The sequence below is a fragment of the Oryzias melastigma genome, linkage group LG14 (assembly GCF_002922805.2).
Source record: "Oryzias melastigma strain HK-1 linkage group LG14, ASM292280v2, whole genome shotgun sequence".
Lineage (NCBI taxonomy): Eukaryota > Metazoa > Chordata > Actinopteri > Beloniformes > Adrianichthyidae > Oryzias > Oryzias melastigma.
In genome coordinates, this window is record NC_050525.1 from 12,609,082 (window position 1) to 12,634,293 (window position 25,212).

General features: G+C 39.7%; 1 protein-coding gene across 1 annotated transcript; it reads left to right on the plus strand.

Annotated features, from left to right (window-relative positions):
* Window positions 1-187: 187 nt before the first annotated feature.
* Window positions 188-25,014, plus strand: ubash3ba (ubiquitin associated and SH3 domain containing Ba). The gene is made up of 14 exons (XM_024266364.2): window positions 188-1,005; window positions 16,520-16,573; window positions 16,778-16,964; window positions 17,070-17,268; window positions 18,961-19,130; window positions 19,212-19,420; window positions 19,512-19,656; window positions 19,729-19,849; window positions 19,927-20,049; window positions 20,142-20,234; window positions 23,167-23,311; window positions 23,392-23,498; window positions 23,771-23,880; window positions 23,989-25,014. Exons 1-14 carry the CDS (start codon window positions 878-880, stop codon window positions 24,124-24,126), a joined length of 1,929 nt encoding a protein of 642 aa, XP_024122132.1. The 5' UTR covers window positions 188-877; the 3' UTR covers window positions 24,127-25,014.
* The last annotated feature ends 198 nt before the right edge of the window (window positions 25,015-25,212 follow it).

Genomic DNA, 25,212 nt, shown 5'->3' on the forward strand with positions numbered 1-25,212 from the left:
AACAAATTTTGATTAAAAAAATAAAATGTTGTAGGCCTTTTATGTTATTTAGATTTTTTAAATTAATGTAACAACGTAAATGTATCTAATTTCATTCTTAAATGTACTAGTAGATGCTTTAACAAGATGACTTCACGTTGCTGGGGTAACGGATGCTGCGCTGCAATGCGCATGCGCAGCATGTCGTCGTCCTCACAAACCGGAAGTGTGAACAAGTATTTCCACTGAGCACTTTTTGTCCCACCGTTGTGCTTTTCCCTCCGAACTCTCACGCAATTTAATTACGAACTTTTTCATTATTACGGTTACCCGTAAAACAAGCTCGTTGTTTTAAGTTTCGTTCTTCATTTTTTAAAACCCCACCCGAGTTTCCTGTCCAGACTCAAACAGTGCACTGTCTCTTTAACGGAAGGGGGCGCCCGCGCAGCTGGAGCCCTTACGTCTTCCAGTTAAAACCTCCGTTAACTCGTTTGTTCATTCATAAACGAAACATGGTTCGCCGCATTTGATTTTTTTTTCTTCCCCTCCTCATTCAGTGGACCCAATGCGAGGGGCGGGCAGGAGCCGGATAGGTTCAGCTCGGCCTGGAAGTCGACGGAGAGCGCAGAAGTCACTTCTTCCATGGCTGAGCCTCGCGGTGCTGTGACTTCATGAGCGAGCCGTCAGCAGCAGCAGAAGGCAGCGCCGTCCATCCCGGAGCCCAAACATGCTCGTTTCCCCGCTGCGTCTGACGAACTGTGCGCGCTTCCGCTTATCCCGAGTCACCTTGGATAAATAGTTTTCCGCTTCCGTTCGACTTCTTTATTTTTATTTTTGATATTTCTAACACATGAGAATACATCAAAGAAGCGGCGAGGCTTGGATGGAGCATTGAGGCATGGCAGCGAAGGAGGAACTGTATGCCAAAGTGACTCCTCGGAGGCAGCGGCAGAACCGGCCAAGTACCATCAAACATGGGTCTACTCTGGACGTGCTGCTGTCCATGGGCTTCCCCAAGACCAGGGCGTGAGTGCACAGCTGTCCCAACACAAACACACACTTCATCCTTTAAAAACCCTCTGCCGATCAGAGTGTTCTCCGGTCGGCTATGTTTCAACAGCTGATGCTCACCTGATAGTCTTCTGTCATGAGTCCCACTTAAAATATTACTTGTATCTATTAAATACTTGTAGCTTTTATTTATCAGCTTTTGACAAGCCTGTAAAAACATTTAAGATGGGTTTCTCTAAAAGTCACAAATTATGCAAAAATTAATCAGAAATAATTGTGTTTTTTATGTTTGGAGGCTGTTTAAAAGCTTAGTCATCAAACACCAAGTCTCTTAAAATATTTAAAATAAAATTGATCATTTCTTTTTTTCTTATGTGCAGACCACCCTAAAATATGCTTACGCATTTCAACTTAAAAGTTGAATTCACTTGGCTTTTCATTTCTCACTATAAAAACAACTAAACTAATTGGAATCAAAACTGTCCGTATTTGATTTTCATCACTGGGTCTCTGAGTTGCATAACTGCAAGTCAAAACACTGTCTGTAGATGTGAATACAGAAAAGGTCTGAATGGTTTTCTTCTCGTGGATTCTTTCTCATTTTTTTAATGAAAACCTATTCGCGTGGGCCTTGTTTTCTGACTGTGCTCACTTTCATCTATCCTCAAGCAAAGAAGTTGCCAGGAAACGAGCATTGCAGACCCCTGCCTGAAGCCTGTGGGACATTTGATGATTAGAAAAAAAAAATAGTAGAAGGCAGTGTTTTCTTCCTGTTTCTAGTATTTATTGGTCAGAGCTAATTATTAAAAATGTAATAACTTCTGTATAGAAGTACACTTTACACCACAAGGTTTTGTAATAATTTGCTGTGGGCCTTTTTTTTTGTACCTAGAACAAATAGCAATTAAACCATTTCAGTATCAATAGCGGCCCAGAATTACTATTTATTTTTTTAACAATAATTTTTATACACAAATGTGGATCATTTTTTGTGCAGTCTAGTAGCTCTTATTATAGCAAAAAAACACGATTAAAATGGAACTGTAGAGCACTATGGGCCTTCTAAGAAGGTAGTAATGCTATATAAGTATACACCATTTACCACAACTTAAAGTGTTCTGAATTTTACAGTTTTTAACCTTTTTGGACAGAAGGGAATACCTTTAACCATATTAAAACTGTCAAATAAGTCTCTACATGCACCCATGTAATGGAAGCAAGTTCGTTATTTAGCAAAAATAATTGAGATTATCATCATTTTTGTGAAAATTATTCTAAGTTATTATTATATTTACTGGCAGCCCCAGATATTTTTACCACAAGCAGAGGAGTCCAATATTCAAAAGCAAATCCTATTTCTAGTTCTCTAATTGAAAGTGGCTGTAAAAATATCTCACTTTATGTCTGAAATGCAGACATTGTTCAAAGATAGAAAGAGATTCTTTAACCCCTGTAATCTCTAACCAGTAACTCTGCAGCCTGTCGTGTTTATTGGTGCGCAAATCGTGTCTTCATCAGTGTATTTTTGACTCAAGCCTTTTATCTGTTTGGGGGTTAGTTCATGTGAAAGTTTCAGACATCTGCTATTTGGTTATCCATTTATTTCACCTTTTCCTCCTCTTAATGTCCGGGACAGCATCAGTTGTTTAAATAACACCAAAGCCTTTTTGGTTGTGCAGTTTAAAAAAAAATGTTTCCCGTGGTATTAAAATAAAAGACGAAGCAACTGTCTTTTGTTTTAGCTTTGGAGCACCATGTTTCACCTTCTTTGTTTTAATTCCCCTTTGTAAAAACATTAGATGGTAATTTAGAAGTTTTTCAAACTCTGGAAAACAATTGAAGTCTTTTAACCTGACAGATGCAGGTTTTTTTTTGCTTCTATCTTTAATAGTGAAACTCTTTGAGGTCAACTTAGAAAAGACCATGATGCACAAATCATTTTAGTTCTTAGTCACTTTTCTGTAGCTTCCCTTTTGAGTTTCTGATACATGGAGGAATCGGTTGTCAGACTTCTTCCGAGATGTTGGTGGTGTGTGAGCAAGAATGAATAATGGTGAAATCAGTGATCTGCCTCGGGGAACAAAGTATTCATTGTGTTTCAGGGTTTGTTTTTCAGGCAGCTGAAAGCATGAATCACATGCACACAGAGAAATGACCTTTCTGCTTAAATTTGAAGGAAGTTTGCTGCTGACCTGTCCGAGAACTGACGGCAGTAACCAGATAGGCAGGGAATGGACAGCAGTGTCTCTCCGCACCGATTACGTCTGATGGTCAGAAGCAATCTTTGGAAACCGATCCGTCTGAGAGACCGCCGTCACTTTTGCCGGGTCACCTTTGTCCTTTTCTGCCCTTTAATCTGAAGCTGTGAGCTGGTTTGGATCTGATAATATAATCTTTGTAAACCTGGTTCAGTCTGAAAGTCAGAGTGGTGGCAGGTGTTGATGTTAATTGTTGGTTTGGGATCAAAACCTTCTTTTTCTAGAGTCACGTCTGTTTTTCTCATTAAATGTTGTTTTGTTCCGGACCGGGTCCACTTAATTTGTTCTGGATCGAGTCCTAAACCTTACATTTGGTCTGTATTTGGACTATGGCCTACCTGAGATTTCTGTTCCGGACCAAAACTTGTAAACTAGACCACGTGACTAAATATCTCTTCTGTCATTGGCCAGCAGTTACAGGGGCAGGTCAAAACAAAAAGAGAGAAAGATGGAGGTGCTGCGGTTTGCCAGGATTGCTCACTTATTCAAACTTTTTATTTTGCTGATTAATTTTGAATGTCTGTATGAACGTCAGGTTCGACATTTTTTTTACTGCTGCTCTGATATGGTGAAAGCATAGGCTACTGCAAGGCGGTGCTTGGGACGCTACAGCTACAAGGTCCGTTAATAAGTGGTTATGACACATAAATTGTCTGGAAAACAGAGTCATAACGTTAAAAGTTGTTTTAATGAGCCTGCATTCATCCAACCATATTTGAATGAGTTGCTGTTGCATCGTTGCTCCACGTTTGTCTGCTAATAACCGGCTACGGTGACCATTTTGGTCCACGTACTTCGCTGTTGGACCGCTTTGTTTTTAGACTAAGAAATTTCAGAGCGTTCCGAATTCAGTCCGGTTGGAAACGAAGTGAGACCACCTCTAAAGAAGGGTCCGAGAGCGGTTCCTGGTCCCAGGACTGAAACTTTGTTTTGGATAATCAGGAAAATTAAACTGGTTCACTTTAAAAAAAAAACAAATGTGTCCAGTCTGAATACATCCCCATGATTGTCATTTTTTTTTGGACATACAGTATGTCCTCCATCATGAGAAGAAATGCCACAAAAACACTCCATATTTATTCAAGTGGGTCTATAAGACTGTTTTCTCTTTTGCCTGTAGTATAGATGCATTAATACTTAAAGCCTCTTTTCTAGCTCATTCCTCCATTCTGCTGTAGGATTTAAGGCGGTATCGTTCACTACAAATATAATTGTCTTTGTGGGGCATTTCTGTGGTAAAAATCAGTATGAAGTGGGTTGTTGCTTCATTATCTGACATGTAAAACCAAATTTCAGTGAAATGATTTTTTTGTTTGCTGAACACAGAGAAATAAGAGCTTCTTTCTTGTCCTAATAAGGGCTTTTTTGTATTTCTTCTACACGGATGATGTTTTCAGAAACTTTTTTTTACATTTTGAAGCACCTTTGTGTCTGTGGTTTTTTTCAAGTCAGCCATGCATAAAATGAGAAGAGCGGCGGTAAAGGAAGCTCATTTAAATGTGATCCAGAATGTGGACCTATGCTTGTAGATTATTGTTATCTACTCTCAGGCATACGGTTGCAGTTATGAGTGAGGGAAGCGGAAATTTTATAAGCAAATTGTAGTGACAGTGAAGATAAAAGACAAGGAGAATGAAGGGTTGTATTGGCTTTGTGAACAACATCTACAGACAAATAGTTTGGTCATGCAAATACATTCAAAATTTGCTTTTCTTTGGAAAATTCTCTTCTCTTTTGAGAAAAAAAACAGTATAAGAAAGAAAAATAAGTTCTCTTTGATGTCCTAAAAAAACTATTTTTTTGTCTTACAATGTTAATGATAACTTATTCTGTTTAGAGGTTTAAGAACCTAAACAAATCCAAAATATTGATCCGAGTTGAAAGTGCTAGTCAGACTTTACACTCTCAGTATTTGGGGTAATTTTAGATTTGTCTTTGTTCCCTGTCTGTCACGTTTCAATAGAGATAAAACTTCCTCTAACGGCCGCCATGTTTCCAGTATGCTTCTCAACCAGAGACTTCAAAGGCACCGTGGTTTCTCTGCAGTTACTCTTCTAACTTATCTAAACTCATAAGTGCTAAGCTTGAAACTTTGTTTGCCTGCGAAGGCTTTCATGAGCTTAGGAGGAAGTGAGCGCTCGCGATGCCTGTGGTACATTGTTTCCATACCTGCATGGGTTTCATAACCCCTTTCTCAGCAGAAACGTGACACACGCTCAAACTCTACACAAATGAATATATTGGTGTGACGTCTCCATTAATCTCTTCATAAAATATGAGATGTTGATTCTCTAGAAAAAGTGCAAACTTCCAGCCAGTGTTCAAGACTGCAAAGAGGAAGTTGCTTATTTCCGGAGGTTGCTTGTGACCTTTATCGTGTGGTCAGTTGAGAAGGTAGTTCACACTACGCTGATGCTGTCTGACTGATTTTTAGCAAACAAAGCAGTACATTTTTTTTGGCTTAGACATTCAGACTTCTGCTGCTTTGCTCAATGGGTAAATAAAAACACCTGAAAGCTGATGTTTTGAACTTCATTAGGCTTCTTAAAACTGATTTAATCTTTTGTATTTTGGATGAATTTCTGCTTCAAGCTGCTGGGTTTCAGTCAAACAGAGACAAAGAAATACGTGTAAAGACAAGCTTGGACACCAGACTGGACATGGGTTTCTTTTTTTGTCTAAAGTTGGACTTTTTAACTAACTGGCACTGAATAGGAAGTTGGGCCTTTTTGAAAGGAGCTTCTAGTCATCATTTAAGGGATCACAACATTTTATTTTATTTAATTTGCTTTGAATTATAGAAATGTACGCAAGTTTATATAATCCCACTCCGGTCGAGCTATGGTGGGATATAGGTTATAGGTTCTATATATATATATATATATATATATATATATATATATATATGTATGTTTGTTTCCTCCCACTCCCCTTTTAGGCAATTTCTTAGTGTCTATCCTGTGTTTGACATGTCTTTATAGATGTACACTTCTGTTTATTGATTGTATTGCACATGAATTTACTTTTTTCTTTTGATTGCTTGAAATAAACCATTTCTAATTCTGTTCTAATGTGATGTCAAGAACATGCTTAAAAGGCATTTTTGAACTTTGATCATATGGTGGTCACACTTGGACTATTGCTACCCGATTCAAGCGCATGTGCTCACAGTTGAGGAGGCTCAAATGTTGAAGTGATGCTCCAGGCTTTTTCTTTAATGGCTCTTGTCTGATATGAAAGACTTGTGGTCATGTAATTCCAATCAATGATGATCAATAATCCATTTTCAAAAGGTTGGCTCCTCAGCATTTTGTAAAGGATGTTACCCATATGTCACTACCAAGTCCAAGTCCCTGATGGGTCAAAGTTCACCTGGTTTAACTTTTAACATGGATTCATTCAATGGATGTGCGTTTTGTGCGTGGAGTGCAAAAAAATGACTTTAAAACTTATGTAGCGGCACGTGAATGCAAGAGTTTTGAACGCTGAAGCCTGAAATGCGCATTGACGCATGTTTACATAGACTGTTACTGTATTTTCCGGAGTATAAATTGCAGCGGAGTAGAAGTTGCAAGAGCGAAAAATGTCTAATCCAAAAGAAGAAAACCATAGGTCGCTCAGGAGTATAAGTTGTCTGACGTTTCAGAACAAATCCACCAATCTAAACATAATACTGCGTTCACACTGAATGTAAGTCACACATCAGACTACTGCATTTTTTTTTATTTTTTTGACACGAATCAAATTTGGGTCCACTCCCTCTTTTGACTTAGGTCAAATTGGATGCTCAGTGGTTTTCATAAAACCTGTCATGTGGGAGAAGCTTCCATCAAGTTTTTTGCCTCATCTCTACTTGGAAGCATTGACTGTATGTCTCATTTATAATGCACAGAAGGCACAGATGATATTGAGACATCAGGTTTATTTATTTTAAAAAGTTCTAAAAATCATTGTTTTTCATGTCTTCATATCTGGCTGATGAGATCCTTTAGTCTTTTCTGTTTTTATAGCAATCGTTACTTTTTATACTGCAGGAGGTGTGGCTAAATGATGGCACTTTAACCTGTTCTTTCATCTCTCCTGTGACCCAGTTGGATGACTTTCTGTTCTGCATTAGTTCGAGGGCACAAAAATAAAAACAAAAATAATAATGTTCCGATGCAAATAAGAAAATTATCAACGCTTAGGAGGAAAACATCAGATTCTCCTCCATGTTTTTTTGGACCACACTTCTTCTTCTGGCACTGTCTGTAGCAAATACTGATATTATACACCTTGCTAAACGGCAACAGTTTTTTATTGGGGAAAATAATGGATATTTGAGCCTACTTATGTAAAAAACTAAACAAAATCACAAATAAGTTGCTCTTTAGTAAGTCGAACCCCTGGCTAAACTATGAAAAAAAACTGTGACTTATACTATACTGAGTTTCTGATGTTCGTTACCTCATTTCCTATAATAATAGCTCTGAAGCGCAATGAAAATATTCTGCATTTCAAAAGATTCTCCCATTCCAGAACCATAAGGTGTTTCTCCTGGTTTTTGTTGCTTTGCTCCATGATGAATCATGCTTTGGACACTTTGCCCCAAATACAGTATTCATGGTGAATCATTTGCCCTGTGCTTTCCCGACTCGTTTCATTGATGTCACAAAGTGCTAAAAATAATTCTAAAATAGCGTCCTTTTCCTCTACTCGCACACACAGAAGTTCAGTGGCTGCTATCACGAGCAGCTTTTATTTTGACACACGCCCTTCCACAGTCCTGACTGAGCACAAATCAACTCCGGAAAAGTGTCTCTGGAAATCAGTGTGTAAGAAAAGAAGACGGTTCCAAAACACAAGTCTGTGATCCAATCCAAAATGTACCACATTACCAAAGTTACCGTCCATCTTTACAGGTCTGAAGAGCTTCTTTAGATTTGGACTGTTTATAACTTAAGAGTTTTCTTTATCAGTGCAAAACCAACTGCGATCATCTGCAAGCGCTGCCAGATGAGGCAGCAAATTTACATATTTATGATGTTTTTGCTTATCTGGTTTTGGGCTTCAGTGGTCATGCTGAAAGAAACATATCTTACATTAGTTTCACTCCTCCTCTAAAGAGTTTGCTCCACATTTCACTGAGGACTTCATTACCGCCACATATTTAATACCAACCAACTCTGAATTTCTGTTGTTGGAAAACGAAGATGAATATTGACTGAAAACCAACCCATGAAGATGTATGCTAGAACAGACGGGCCTTCGCTTTGTAGGCTCTCGCAATAATAAAACCAGGCAGAAAAACATCCTCTGAATTTGAATAAGCTTTAATAACCCACTCATAGTTATTTTAAAAGTATTCCCAGTGGTCTTTTAATTAGGGTTATGTAGTTTTTAGCCAATATTAAGAAACCTGTTATTAATAGAGCATCAGTAGTTAATTTGAAATTTGCCTCTGAATTGTGGGCAGGACCTTTTGGCATGGAGCAACTCTGCTCCCTCCTTGCCCTCCCTGTTGTTGAGAGCTTCCTGTTTAGTTACTCTCCCACTAGCTTACAGCTCCTAAAAACCCCCAACCCCACATTATCGGTCAACAAAAGCAAGCCAGCTCTGATGAGGAAAACAAAGATGTACAAGGATCTAGTAGTCTACAAATGAATACATCAGAATGATCCCCCCAGTGAATTGTCACAAATATGCTCTTTTTCACACAGTTTTTTCAACTGCTCTTGATTCACATCAATTTAAACACTCAGAAATGTAATTTTAAGCTAAATTTTCTTAAAATTTGTAATTGTTAAATTTGTCAATTTTTCTCTATCATCTGAAAAATGCCACAATAACATGTTAAAAACTCCAAAAACATGTTTTTCATCAGAGTGGGTCTTTAAAAGAGCAATTCTTTATACAGGAAATAGTTTAGAAGAAAGAAAATTAACTTTTTTCATCTGTTTTCTTGTTTCAAAGTCACAGTAAAAGCCTATAAAGTAACTAAAATCTGACTCAAGTACTTGAAGCAGTAACAGCTGAGAAAATAAAATAAAAAAGCTGTGAAATTTGGCATTAATCTAGACGAATATTTTTGCATTCTGTGTGGTACTTCTCTCCTATATTTAGTGACATAAAGGGTCCTGTGACAATCACGTCATTGCAGGGCCTTCTGTCAAAGACGGCAGTTTCTACTAAATAAGAGAAATACTGAAGCCTTGTTCTGTCCTACGCATGTTTACATTAAAAGTTGGCTCATCTGGTACCCACAGATATTACAATATTTACGTTTTTATTTCTTAAAGACCCACTCCAATGAAAATGGTGTTTTTAGCATGTTATTGTAGCATTTTTCTTAGGATGGAGGGCATATGAAAAACAATTTAGGATTAAAACTGCTTTTCTGAGAATTTCTTTATTCAAATCGTAATGGATCAGGAGCAGATGAAATCCTGCTGTTTGGAAAAAGCTCTCGGTTGTGACACAAACTGAAATGGACAGGCAAAAATCTCCCTACACTGCTCTAATTCTGATGCATCCACTTGAAGACAAATAGATCTGTTAACGTCTGAGTTGGCATCTGGCTCAAAACTGTAGAACTGAATCGCTTCAACATTGCTTGCTGTTTTTGTTGCACCACTAATGTTATCTTAGGCTTGTAAGGGGCTGTAAACTAGCAGGAGTGAATGTAAACACAAGGATGATGGGATATCAGCAACACAGGCTATTAGATTTAGCCTAAAACAGCATAATCATAATCAAAAGACCACTGGGAGCACATTCACAATAAATCAAGATATAGCTGGAGTGGAACTTCAAGGAAAAATGAAAAAATATGTTCCCACATGGACAGAAGACAATTCAAAGTACTTTACAGAAAAAAATACCAACCAGGTACATCAAGAAGGTCGAATTAAAAGAAAAAATTGGAAAAAGAACTCGATTAAAAGTCAAATTTACATGTACAAATGGAAGACTTTCAGCTGTAATGGACTAAGGTTTTGCAGACACCTCCGACCATGCTTGTGGTGTCAAACTAACTACTATTTTGAGTAGATTTGACCCAAAACCACTAAAGCTTGAGGAGTGAAGTTTGATACTCATGCTAGGGTGAGCAGTGCTGGACGTTTTAGTCCTGCGGCGGCTTTGATCAGCTGACGGGGGCTCTTTTTCTGGTCCTGTGAAGCGTTGAGCAGGAACAGCCTACTCCGTGCTGCTAGTTGATAAGCAGTTGAAAATGTGGGCTGGCCATTGGCTTGTAAACCGGAAATGTTGACATGCGTGTAGAGCTCAGTCGGGGAGGGCCCCTGGGAGAGCATAGCTGTAAGATGTTTAAAGCATGTGTATACATTTGTGTGCATTTGTGTTAATTTATGGTTTCCTCTTTTCTTTAACTGATGAAAAACATGCGACTTTTTCAAACCCCCCGCTGTTAAATCTCATTTTTGTAGCCGCCTGAACTATTTACACGTATGACAGCCAAACATGCAAGAGGCAGACTGAATGTTGCTCTGTTATGGGGTCAAATATGGAAAAGAGGAACTGAATGCTCGCTGTATGTGGGTGAACTCGAACGCTGCCTCCAATATCGCCTGCAGCAGCTCCAGCGCCCGTGAAAATAAAGTAAAAGCCCTCATCTAATAACATCCACTATCAGTATTCCTGATAGAAACCCTCTTTGTCCAAAGAAGCTTCTCTATTTCACACTTTTTAGCAGTTTCTTTTATCTTTTCAATAATAAAGGCAGTTTAACAACAAAGCTCTCGCTGAGAAACATAATATAGCTTTTTGACTTTTAGTGTAACTTTTAACTTCATTTTTCAATAGTTGAGGTTTATTTCTAAAACTAGAATTTGCAATAAAAACTATAAAACAAAAAGTTAAATTCAACACTTTGCATTTACAGTCAAATTCCTTACAACACTTGAATACACATGAGGAGTTGGGTTTTTGTTTTTTTCTCCTGGTTACAACATGTTCTGAGCTCATTTATCTAAATATGAAAGTGCAGGTCAGATCAGCAGAGCAACAAGGGTCACGAGTTAAACAGTTGGAATGCTGGATTTACATTTAGATAATCAGACTCGATCAAGATTTGAATGTGCTTTTGAGTATTTGGTGTCAGCTCACAACAGACAGTAGATGGTTTGTATTGCAGACGGTTAAAGAGCGAGCAGCTTTATCTCAACAGCCGCACACTAACTTTAACCTTGAGTTTGATCATTGCAAAAATCATTAATACAAAAGAAGCATGTCATCCAGCAGCAGTAGTAAGTGTAGTTTTGCGTAATACTGCTGTGCTGCACACCCTTGGGTGTTTGGGTTGTCACACTAGTAGAAACAAAGACTAATTCAGTCTTTGTTTTGCATTCTGTGAGCACTGGGTGGATACAAACTGTCCGTTTCTTTGTGCTCCGCAGAATTATTAATCAGTGAGCACTGGCTGTTGCTCAGTTTCAGTCGGATTCGCACAAATGAGCAAGTTCACGAGTTAAGCTGACTTGTGATCCCACTGCACCATGAATGCATGACGAGCATGAGCCTCTGGGCGATCCCAAATGCCCGAGCCCGCTCTGGGACTGCTGTTTGTTCTTCTCACTTGCTGTCCTTCTGTACATATTATTCCAAAACTTGCCGCTCAAAAAGTTGCGACTCACTGACCATTTCTGGCCTTGAGTACTTCCAGTAAGATGGAGAGACTTGATGCTGTTGTGACAGATGTGTTGTTTGGATTTAGCTGCAATATACTGCAGGCTCAGCTTAGAATAAGCTTTTCACATAGATGGCATTATGGACAAAATCTTGGAAACCAGGGTGAACTCTCAGTTCAGGCGTCCTGCTCTGTTCCCTTTTAAAGAGATCAAACTTTTGAACATCTAATTATTCACACATTAAGAAGGAAACTGATGAACGGAGTCATTATTTGGCAGATGGAAAATGGCTGAAGCTGCCTGAGTTGTGCAGCAGGCGGTCTGTGCTGCTTGGTTACCACTGCTCTCCATCTATCTGATATTTTACTGAATGAAACTCTTGAACCTCTGGTACACAGCAGACACAGATGGCATGCAGGCTAACAACACTCTGTGTAAGCCAACCTTGACTATCATCACTACAACTTCAAATACTATTAATAATAATATCGTCGGAAGTTAACAAACGGTTTCCTGTGGTCGATGTCAGTTTTCAATAATTGGGGCGTTCCATGTATATTAAACTTAATACACTTACCGGCCGATTTATCAGGTATACCTTGTTAGTACTGGGTTCGACCCCCTTTAGCCTTCAGAACTGCCTTAGTCCTTGGTGGTATAGATTCAACAAGGTACTTGAAACATTCCTCAGAGTTTGGTCCATATTAACATGAGAGCATCACACAGTTGCTAGGGATTTGTCGGCTGAACATCCATGATGCCGATCTCCCGTTCCACTTCATCTTAAAGGTGATCTATTGGGTTGAGATCTGGTGACTGTGGAGGTCATTTGAGTCTAGTGAACAGATTGTCATGTTCAGGAAACTAGTCTGGGACGATTCCAGCTTTATGAAATGGGCTTTCTCCTGGTGGAAGTAGCACCAGAAGATGGTATACAGTGCTCATAAAGGGATGGACATGGTCAACAGCAATACTTGGGTAGGCTGTGGTGTTGTAATGATGCTCAATTGGTACTAAAGGGCCCAAAGTGTGCCAAGAAATTACCACCCACACCATTATACCACTACCTGCCGTTGACACAAGGCAGGATGGATCCATGTTTTCAAGTTGTTGACGCTAAATTCTGACACTAGCATCTGAATGTTGGAGCAGAAATAGAGACTCATCCGTGTGAGCCTGTGTGAAATGTAGCCTCAGTTTCCTGTTCTTAGCTGACAGAAGTGACACCTTGTGTGGTTTTCTGCTGCTGTATTCCATCTACCTCAAGGTTGAACGTGTTGTGCATTTAGAGATGCTCTTCTGCAGACATCAGTTATAACCAGTGGTTATTTGAGTTATTGTTGACTCTCTGTCAGCTGGAACCAGTCTGACTATTCTCTGTAAACTCTAGATGGTTGTGGGTGAAAATCCCAGCAGATCAGCAGTTTCTAAAATACTCAGACCAGCCCATCTGACACCAACAACCACACCACATTCAAAGTCACTTGAATCATTGTTCTTCCTCATTCTGATGCTCAGTTTGAACTGCAGTAGATCGTCTCGACCATGCCTAAATGCATTGAGTTACTGCCATGTGATTGGCTGATTAGAAATTTACATTAGCGAGCAGTTGGACATGTGTAAAGTGGTCAGTAACTGTTGCATCAAGAAACATAGTTTGTATTTTTTGCCTGAAAAAGTCTTGCATGACTCCAGACCTTAAAAATGACTTCACTGAAACTTTCTCTCCACTCAATATATTACATTTTACCAAAGACAAAGTTTTTATATATATTTTTTTTGATAGTTCGTTAGCAGTTGCCAGTTCACAGCGGTTTTGCTGTGACACTCTGCACTGCCTGATAACTATTTTATCCTTTGATCTCTGCTATTGTCATATCTGTTAAGATCTGCACACCACAATGTGAGGGAAAGGCTAACCTGAAAAAAGCAGCATTTTTCATCTGAAATGCTCGTGCTCTGAATGAGGTTAATGCTAACTTTGAGCCTGAGAGACAAGCTGCAGTCCAGCATAGCTGCTTTATCTACATCAGTTTCATCTTTTGGCTTTCAGCTCTAGATCTACTTTGATCATTTCGTGTCACTAAAGGTTAGCTCGCATAAATACGAAGTAAGCTGTCCAGTGTTCTAGCTTGCACTAGATTTAGTAATACCTCAGTCACATCTGCTTGTAATCCCACCGTGCTTGCTCAGAAGAAATCCCTGTTCCTCCCTCCTCCACATGCACAAGGTGGAGTCTTTGGATAAGACGATTGGAGCCAACAAATGGCTTTTGGATTAAGATTTTGTGTAACAGGGCCATTTAGAAATAATGTGTGAGGGAACAGGACGCTGCAGGTTTGATGTGCTGTGGATGAATTCAGGCACGTGTCCGTGGGCTCGCTGTAGGAGATCAACCATCTGTTAGGACGGAGCAGGTTTGGCTCTCCTCTTGGCCTCGTCGGGGTCCGAGCCTCTGCCAGATCTTGAACCCTCTCAGTGGGGCAAATATAGAAACAACTCTTGAGTCTGAGAACTGGAGCTGCACAGTGATGACTGTCAGCGTTGTCACACATGGAAATGCTGCCTCACACTTTGAATGAAGCCTAATCATGGCTTTTTCCACTGACACAGAACTTCTCATTCATTTTGATCAGTTAACTTATTGATATTTAGTCTTGTTTTTAGACAAATCTCCATCAGTGCAATTATCCTTCAGAAAGAGCATGGTTTTATTTTGAAGGCTTTCTTTGGATAGTCAGTGAATGGGTGATTGGTCGGCTCCAGGCTGTGCTTTGTTTCCACATAATGCTCTTAAACTGAAAGGAGATGGAGTTGTTTGGTTTAGAGTTAAACTCCACATAAAGCAAAGTAAGCCAAATAACAACACATGACACTGTCTTTCATTATTCACCAAAGATCCAGTCACTATAGAGCAAAAGTAGATGAGACTGTAAATGAAAGGTTTGTCCTTCTGTTGTGCACAATATTTGGAAAACTGCAAGTGTCAAAGGTTGACAGAAAGAAGTCGGTCTGTGACTTCAGCGTGCAATTCCCCTCAGAGACCGTCTTCACTGTGAGAGTTTTATAAAAAGACACTAATTAGATTTTGAGCACTCGAGAGGAATTTTGAAGGCCCTCTTTTTTTTCAAAAGTAAAAGTGAAGAAGTCAGAAATAATGAAATGACACAGATAAGATATGAAAATTTTCTTTTTTTTCCAAATAAAAAAGAGCATTCAATTAAAAAAAAATAATAATTTAATTTGTTTTTATGAAAACTAGAATGTACTATCTGTCTAAATGTTGGGGTTTTTATGATGACTATATTTTGACAATTGCTTCATTGACTTTGTTCTTCAGTATTTTCACACCTGGTAGAATTCAAAAATAGTTTTGCTTTTGATTATTATTTTTTTTGTTCATCTTTTAGTCTTTTTCTCTTGCAGCTCATCTACGCTTTAGTAAAACCCAGTTTGGTTTGTAAATCCAGCAGCTGCTGTCCATGTACTTAAATTAAATCAATTTATTTTGGTGTGTTCACCTCTGGTACCTTGTAGCTTATTCACAGGCTTAAAAAAATGAAAAGTTTTTTTTGTACACACTGTCCGGATGCCATCCATTGAGTTTATTCCTTTATGTTCCCAGCTCCTTTTGTTTTTTTCTGGGTCAACATCAAGTGTGGGAACTGGAGCATGCTGGGGCGAGCTGGTGGAGTTTAATTAAACATGTATACTGTGTGTATCTATCTGGGTTCGCCATTAAATATTTGGTAAAGTTTTACTCACAGGAGTGTATTGGCGTGTATTTTAAAGGTCAGGTGATACTTCTTCATGACTTGATGGAACTGAGATAAAACTGTCATAATGAAAGACTTGGGAGGCCCGTTTCATACAGAACTATTGAAATAATAAAAATACCATCAAGTTTAAATGAAATCTGTTTATTTTTTCCTGATGCTCCTTTTGTTGCTTTCTGAACTTTAAGATGAAAAATCAGACCAAAAAAAGTAAACACTACTCTGTTATGCAAGGATGAGTGCTAATACAGCCATCCCAGCCTCCGAACACGGCAATGGTAGTATCATTATGAGTGGAGGATTTCTGTGGGGGGGGGAGATGTTCTTCTCCTATGTTCTCAGGATCTGAGAGAATGACCAAGAAAAACCAAAAACGTTTTTTTTTTGGATTCATGTACTTTAAAAAAAAAACGTCCTCCAGCATCATATAGGCAGATGGTGTATATTTCATGATGCATGACTGCTGAGAAAATGAATTATTAAGGTAATCTGTGAGCTGGTCTGCTCCAAAACGTGTTTGTCATTCACCACAGTGGTCATCCTTAAATTATGCATGGAGCTTCTTGTATTAAAATCTGGCTCGGATTCAGTGAGTTTTTGTCTACAAAAACAGATTAGAAGAGGAGTCACATTTCTTTGTCATTTCTAATATTTATCCTGTTTCAGATGGACAGTGCAAGCTTTACTTATGAATGAACATCTGTCGGGAATTTTTGTGTGCTCAGTTTTCAGAGCTTCCTCAACATATTTCGTCTTTGTTCTCTGTCACGTGGCAGAACTACAGCCTCCTCAACATGAACCGAGTCCGGAAGAGAGCGTATTGATTTTGTGACTGAGCTATGATCTCCTTTTCTCTTCCTTTTTTTTGCAGCCTGAAAGCTTTAGTTTCAACAGGAGGCAAAAATGTCCAGGCTGCCTGCGACTGGTGAGAGCAACATCCACTCACACTCTTCCTCCTAGTTAATTGCTAACAGGAAACCGGATGCTAGGTATTTTTATGGTAAACATAAACTAACCTTGTTTTAGGTTATTTTGATGTCACTGCAGTTGTAGCATCTCTGCCCTCTGCTGGACAGTTGTGGTAATGATTTTTTTGTTTTTTTTGTCATTTCCCCTTTGACTCCTTCAGGCTATTCTCACACTTGGACGACCCTTTCCTGGATGACACTCTGCCAAGAGAGTATGTGCTCTACTTGCGACCCAGTGGGCCGCTGCTTCAGCAGCTCAACAACTTCTGGAAGCAATCTCGCCTTTCCTGTGGCAAGAACAAGGCTCACAACATCTTTCCTCACATCACCCTCTGTCAGTTCTTCATGGTTAGTTGTGTGATGAGAGACCAAAACGAGGTCCCTCATTTTGCAGCATTCTCGGTTCCAGTAATTAAGCTTACCTTCTTGTTTTGCGGTCTCTGCCTCCTTCAGTGCGCTGACGAGAAAGTGGACGCTCTGTCCGACGCCCTCCAGAACACCGTGACCAAGTGGAAGGGTCGCATACGTATGCCCCTCCCCCTGGAGCTCTACACCTCCTCCACCTTCATCGGCCTGTTTGTGGAGGAGCAGATTGCTGAGATGCTGAAGACTTTCGCTGCTGATTTTGCCACTGAAGCAGCTTCCAAAGCAGGTTAGGCTTTCAGACGCGTTGATGCTGTTGGGTCTACATGCTACAGGGAATTCCTACAACATTATCTTCACACATAATATATATATATATATATATACATTTACATTAAGGAAAATTCAGACATCTTCAATTAAAATATTTATTTGAGTCTGCTTGGTAAAACATAGTTGTCCAGTTTCAGGAACACATTTTTTAAATATAGTTTTAAAATAAAAATATTTTTAGATTATTTTCATTTAATCTTGCATGCAATTGGATTTGGAATTGCTTCATTTCAAGCAACTTAAACAAAAATGCTAAAACAGAAACAAACGCATACAATATCAGGTATGTGAATATCTACATTACCTAAATTAAGACTATATTAATTTATTTACTGTAATAAAAATACACTGTAAACATTTTCATGAGTATTTTTTTTTTGTACCTCTTTTAGATTCATTTAATAAATGATCAACAGTATATTGTAGTCTTTGTTTTACATTAATCAAGCAAAAATTAATAGAATAGTTTAAAGTATTCAGGCTTTGCATTGATATTAAATGCTCTCAACAGCTGGAAGTCTGGTTTAATGATAAAGGACGAGTATTTGTGAAACACATTAGTGTGAAAGGGCTTTAGCAACAAGGTTGATTGAATGCTTAAGTTTGAATACAACTTTACACAGAAAAACTGCTGTGTGATCTGGACTGTAATAATCTGCCCTTTAAATGTCCACAAAAATCAGAAAACTGGGAAAAAGAAAATACCTAAAACAGATTTGGGAAGTGTGGTCCTCAGAAAATCCAGATCTGCATGCTTTAATCAGTTATCTGATTTGTTTTTAAGAATGGTATCAGGTGAGAAGAACTGTGATTGTTTGTTGGTCTTCGTCGTCCTTTCAACTCTGTGATCAACACTGAATAAGACGAGCAACAAAATGTCGTGCAGTTGTGGAGCTGTTGCCCTCATTGCAGCAGTGATGAGTACAGATGCCTCAGAGGCAGGGCAAGTGGTGGTGTGAAAGCAGCTAATAGTTCCCAAAAAGGCTAGTGGACAAAAATGCTTTAGTGATTGGAAAAATGTCTGTAGTTGGACAAAGAGACATCCCAAACTAATCTCCAAGTCACACAACACTACTGAGCTTAATAAAAAGACAAGTCTGCTCCTGTAAACTCAAAGCTCATGGAACCATGTAACAAAACTGGGATTTCTCAGGCCTCTGGATATGTGATGTGTCTGGAAAAGGAAGACTGAAGAATATGCTGAGAAGAACACCCTGCTGCTTTGCTTCCTTTGGCGCTAGAAACCAGCAGTGTGAGGAGGGAGATGGAGTCAGCCATGTGTGAGGAAAGCCAAGAGGAAAACGCTGTGCCATCTGTGAGGGAGCTCAAACTCTGGCATGACTGGACATTCAGCAGGACGACACAAAAAAATCTCAAATTTGATCAAGAATTCATTTAATATAAAAAAAAAAACAATCCTTCTAAATTATTGTCATATTAGTCAGTTTGGCGAGTGTGTTTGTGTAGAAACTAAAGATTAGTAACCACTGGAGTGGTGCGTAGGAGGTCATTAGGGGCAAAACTGAGGCCAGTGAAGCAGCTGAATAAGGCATTTGTGGTTATCATTTATTGATAGTTTGTGAATACTGTCATTTGGAAAAAAAACAAATATGAAATATGTAAACATTTGTTCTCCAACCTCATCCAGATGTTCATGTGGAGCCGCATAAGAAGCAACTTCACGTCACGTTGGCGTACCACTTTCAAGCCAGTCACCTCCCGGCTTTGGAGAAGTTGGCCAAAAACGTGGATGCGTCTGCAGGCTGTGACTGGCTGGCTGTGCTCCTGTCCAGGGACATCCGCTTTGCCAACCATGAGGTAAACATTACCTGTTCTCTACAGTCTGCTCGCTGTAGGAAAATCCTCTTTTAAATGCTGTTTTCCATCTGCTCCCTGTAGACGCTGCAAGTCATGTACCCGTATGTGCCTCAGAACGATGACGAGTTGGAGCTGTTGCAGGGAGACTTCATCTTTATGTCTCCGGTGGAGCAGAGCACTGCCAGTGAGGGCTGGGTGTATGGCACTTCGCTAGGCACAGGGCTGTCTGGTCTACTCCCCGAGAACTACGTTAGTCGTGCCGATGAGTCCGACACGTGGGTTGTCCATGGGTAAGAAAAAAAAAAATGGCAGCACTCAGAGCAAGTACAGACCATGGCTGAGTCACATTTAAAGCTGAAAAAAGCTCCATTTGATTGACAGGTCTCACTCCTTTCTCAACTGTGCCTCTCCATCTACCTCTGGTACCACTGTGAGTGGGCTGTTATTCGACGGACACCTAAATGACAGCCTGTTCGACAGTTTAATGGATCCTTCCGGCCTCTCAGGCCTCTGTCCTCCTTTACAGGTACATCATGAAAAATACAATCTACTGAATAGACTTTCTGCAGTCGCTTCATGGTTTTAAAATCAATCTTAGGTGTCAAGACCAGGTTGTCAGCCCTCCTTGTCCAAGATGAGGCTGTTTGTGTGTCGCCACGGTGAAAGGATGGACGTGGTGTTTGGCAAACACTGGGTCACTCAGTGCTTTGACTCCAAAGGTCAGCAAGCAGAGCAGATTACTTTTGATGACTTTGATCTGTTCTTCCTGCGTAAGGCTCTCATCTGTGACATGCAGGTCGATACATCCGCTCTAATCTCAACATGCCGGTCAGCCTGCCAGCAAGAAGCAATGGACACAAAGACTATGAGAAAGACTGCCCCATCACTGTCTTTGGCTCCACCCAGGCACGTCTCGTAGGTCAGTATGGACACTTCTTGTGAAGTTCACAAAATACAGTGGAGAGGTTTTGATTTACCTGCAGATTCACCTTGTGCTTTTGCGTGTCTCAGGTGAAGCCCTGCTTGAGAGCCACACCAACATAGACTTTGTTTACTGCTCTCCTTCTCTTCGCTGCATCCAAACTGCTCAGCACATCCTGCAGGGTGAGAACTTACCTTCTGATCATAAGTTGATGTGAAGAGTCAGGTAAAGTTTAGCTGCTTCAATGCTTTCAAGGTTGTAATAGTATGAATGCTAGTAAGCATTCACACTGTGGTGACTCTCCTGCTCCTTTCTGTAAATTTTTTGGCTCGTAAAAACTCAATCACACTTTTGGCAATTCCAGCAATCTTGGAAACATTCATCTTATTCAGGACATTACTGCTTGTATTTTAGATATTCATTACTTTAGAGTTTTTAAATTATATTAAGCAAAATATGCCCCATAGGAAACGAACGAGAAAGTCTTGAAATTTCAAAAAAATTTAAGTAGATTAGCAACAAGCCTTTAAATATATTCATGGGCTATGTTTTAATCTTTAATATTAATTTTCAAAAATTTTGGAGTTTACCCTAATATTTTAGCAACAGGCTAACGTTTTTGGCTGATTTGGCTTACTGAGGAGTTTTAGGCAGTTTTGGAGTTTAGCTAGTAAGTTAGCAATGTGCTAGCTTCTTTTTGTTTGTTGTTGTTTTTGCTAATTTGGCATCTATTGAGGTTTTTTTATGCTAATTTGGAGTTTATCTAATATTTTGGCCACAGGTTAACGTTTCTGACTAATTTAGTGTACAAAGAAATTTTAGACTATTTTGGAGTTTAGCTAGTTTTAAAGCAAGAAGCTAGCTTTTTTGGGCTAATTTGGAGTTTAGCTCATATTTAAGCAGCACACTAAATATACACACTAATATCAAAATTGTCATATATTAGGGATTGTTAAGCAATTTTGCAACTAAATTTTCAGAAATTTAGGTCAACTTAAGCACTCTTTCAAAGTTCCAGTCTTTTAGCAAATGTAATAATTTGCAAACAGTTTCACTATTTTCAGTAAAAGCTTTGGCATCTCCAGCGACTACTTTCAACAAAAAGTATTCACACTAGCATTATCACATGTAATGCAATTTTTCTAGTTGTATGTTTGAAATCTTCCTTACAACTTTGTCACAACTACCCTTACGGTAGGATACAGGTCAAAAAATTGCAATTTTAAAATCGTGGAGCACTCGATGATAGGGAAGATGTTCATCACATGTTTTTAGGTCAAGCCATAGCAAACACATGTGTAACATGTTGAATTAACTGAGACGCAGGCCTGTTTTCTTTCAAGCCCCTCAAACCCTGACATTGCACAAGGGTCAGATTAGTGCTGTTCAGGTGATAAGTGCAGGTTCTATGCGCGTTCCATACTTGCGCTCCAACTGTTAGAAATAAGTAAATTAGACAGTGTAGTTAGTGTGGGTAGTTTACAGGTGTCCTACAGGCACTTGAGTATCACATGCACACCGCATTCGGGCATTATTTGAGTGCCATCAGTAAGGGACCAGTACTCACACCTTACTAAAGACTGGAGTTTGGAATAAGGCCACCGAAAGACACCTTCACCTGTTCGTCATAAGTGCATGAAACTTACATTATTCTTACAAATACTTCACAATACACTTACCACACGCACCCCAATGTTAAATTTTAGTTTCATGTCGTCTCTTAATGTGACTGCATGAGCTACAAGGGAACAGCAAGACCAACGCATTCTTATTCCCAACTTGTCATAAATGGAAGTTTGGTTTGCGACCCCTCCGGTATACTTTTTGAAGTTTTTGGCATCCCCGACTTGTTGTTTTTTGATGAGCTGGTTGTTCCCATTAAATCAAGGGTCCCCAAACTCCAGGCCACGAACACATACCAGTCCGAGTGCTGCTTGTTTCCGGGCCACAGAAAGGGAAAAATTGCATGTGCGAGTCACAGGTCCCCAACCTTTGGGACGCAGACAGATAACAGGTACCCCAACCTGTGAGTTAATGGGAACAGCCAGCACGTCAAAAATCGACAAGTTGGTGACTCCCAAAAAGTGACATGGAAGGGGCCTGAGCCATACATCAATATATGACGAGCTGGGAGTGAGAATGTGTAGGTACCTGCGCTCCCTTTACGATATAACCCCACCTACCTATGTATTTTAGCAAAATATTAGTAAAATATCAGTTCTTGAGAATTTTCTACATGAAAATCTGTTTTACTGCTTGCTCATGTTTTTGTTACTTATTTTATGTTTGTTTACCATCCATCCATCCATCTTCTTGACCGCTTCTTCCCTTTCGGGGTCGCAGGGGTGCCGGAGCCTATCCCGGCTACTGATGGGCGAAGGCGGGGTACACCCTGGACAGGTCGCCAGTCTGTCGCAGGGCCTCAATCACACACACATTCACTCTCACATCCACACCTAGGGGCAATTTAGAGTCACCAATTAACCCATGAAGCATGTTTTTTTGGATGGTGGGAGGAAGCCGGAGTCCCCGGTGAAAACCCACGCATGCACGGGGAGAACATGCAAACTCCACACAGAAAGGTCCCAGCCGGGAGTCGAACCGGGGCCTTTTCGCTGTGAGGCAAGAGCGCTAACCACAGCGCCACCGTGCAGCCCATGTTTGTTTACCTTTTTCTGTATTATAGATCCATCTATTTAGATGTAATCTAAATGTTATTTAAGATTTTTAAACTTTTGGTGCTTAAATGTTTTTTTCTTCTTCTCTTTGTGTATTTTAAATTAAAAAAAGCTAATCATAATGTTTGCAGTGCCTCAAGAGTCCTGCACTTGGCCTGTCTTCCTGCTTCCCTTCCCATCATGATCATTTGCGCCCAGATGTGTAAATGTTTTTGTTTGTTCACTGCTCTGTGGTTGCACATTTTTTTCCCATCCTCTTCTGTTTTTTACATGTGTTTTTTCCCATTCAGTTTCTACAAGTGGAAGAAAATATTTAATTTCTCTAAACCTTTAAACACATGAAATCTGTGATTTTGAATTAGCGGACAGTGTGACAACAGTAAAAAGAATATCTGAAAGAGCAGCTCTTTACACACACCTTCTTTCTCTGTGTCAGGTCTCCAGCAGGAGGGAAAGACAAAGATCCGTGTGGAGCCTGGCTTGTTTGAATGGACCAAATGGGTTTCAGGCACGTGTTTACCCACCTGGATCCCTCCGGCTGATCTGACCGCTGCAAACCTGAGTGTTGACACAACATACAGGTATTGAGCAACTCTGATGGGCAGCATCTTTATCTGAAGACCACAACTTTCTTTACTTGTAACCGCCTGTCTGCTTTTAGACCTCACATCTCCATAAGTAAATTGGCAGTATCCGAGTCCTATGACACCTATATCAGCAGGAGCTTCCAAGTGACCCGAGAAATCTTGACAGAGTGCAAAAATCTGGGTGAGTATGACACTGAAAATGTAATTTATTTATTTATTTATTTTTTAAATATGCGTTATTGTCTTTTATGAGCATTGCTCTAAATGTTATTGTCTTAATGTGCTGCTAAAAAGCTTGAAAAAATGTAACCCGGCCTGTATCGACTATGATAAATGTCTTCTTATTTTGAACTATATAAGCTCTTCATGTCAGCAGCTGCTGACTCCACACTCTGAAGTATGCTGGCAGCATTCATGGTATGTGTTTCTAAATTCTCTACCTCTTTCACACAGGAAACACGGTCCTGATTGTGGCCCACGCTTCCTCCCTAGAGGCCTGCACGCGTCAGATCCAAGGCCTCACCCCCCAAAACTCCAAGGACTTCGTCCAAGTTGTCAGAAAGGTCAGCTCTTTGCTTCAGCTCCAGTGGTGCTTTCATTTCCACTCAATCCCCTTCAGTTTTCACAAATTCCCCTTTGATTGGAAGAACATCTGTCTCCTCTTTTTACAGATTCCTTACTTGGGGTTTTGTGCTTGTGAGGAGCTGGGAGAGACAGGGGTGTGGCAGCTGGTCGACCCACCCATCCTGCCTCTGACACATGGACCAAATCACAGTTTCAACTGGAGAGAAATGCTAATGCAAGACTGAAGGACATGCTGTCCGCTCCTTTATTCTCAGCCTGGACTGCTGAACATTTATTTATTTTTTTTTCTTCTACATCGCTAGAATTCCAATCTAACCACCAAACGGACAAAAAAAAAAAGACAGTTCAGCTTCCATTAAAGACATTGTGCAAAAAAGAGTAAAGAAATAAAGCATTGATAAATGTATACAAAAATTCTGCTCAGGAAGAGGAAAATAGATTTTGCATGGAGATATTTCAGCAATAGGAGCTGCAGATTTGGATATGTATCTTGAGAGGTGATGAATCTCTGGAGGTCAGTCTGTGGCCCCTGCTCAGGAAGCGAGGGGTGCCTTCTCACTGTGAGAGTGGGCGGAGAAAGACCTCATAATAGTTTTTCCAGGTATCACAAACGATCATTAAACTTGTAGCGACAAGTCCCCTTGTATTAAAGCACAAAGAAAGGTAGACAATCAGACAAGGGAGCACTGATCTACATTGTTTCTTGATGGTAAGAAGGCAAATTTATTACCATGTTTAATATTCTTGTAAATGTCATATCATTGTCTTCTGCCTACTTTATCTATACTCTTCCAGCCAAATTAGTATTTTAACTCATGTAAGTCATGAGAGTTTACCAGAAGGAGATCATTTAACCACAATAAAATGAATAAGATGGTGTCAGATTATGTCTATGAGCCTCAGCTTAAAGTTTAGCTGTATTTATAATGATCCTGACGCACTGCAGCCTCATAATCTCATTGCTGTTCAGATGCTTGGTGCATTTCATTTCTTTTTGGCCGCATTATGGTTGAAGTTCACATTGCTTTTACCAGTTATTTCCTGTATGACTGCAAATTTGTTGATATTCTAAAAATGAATAAAGCCAAATTGTGGCGTAAGGAACCCCTGCACGTGTTAGCCTGTATGTCTTCTTTACATTTCAAGTGCTGCCTTTGGGGCTCACTATAGCCTCCATATTCATGTGATTAAAAAAAAAAACCAAAAAACTCTGCTTTAACTCTTGGCTTCTCATCAATCTGATCATTAATTATTTGGTCAAAAACAAAAGTTCACCTCAGTACATGGAAATGTAACCCTGATTGGCAGTA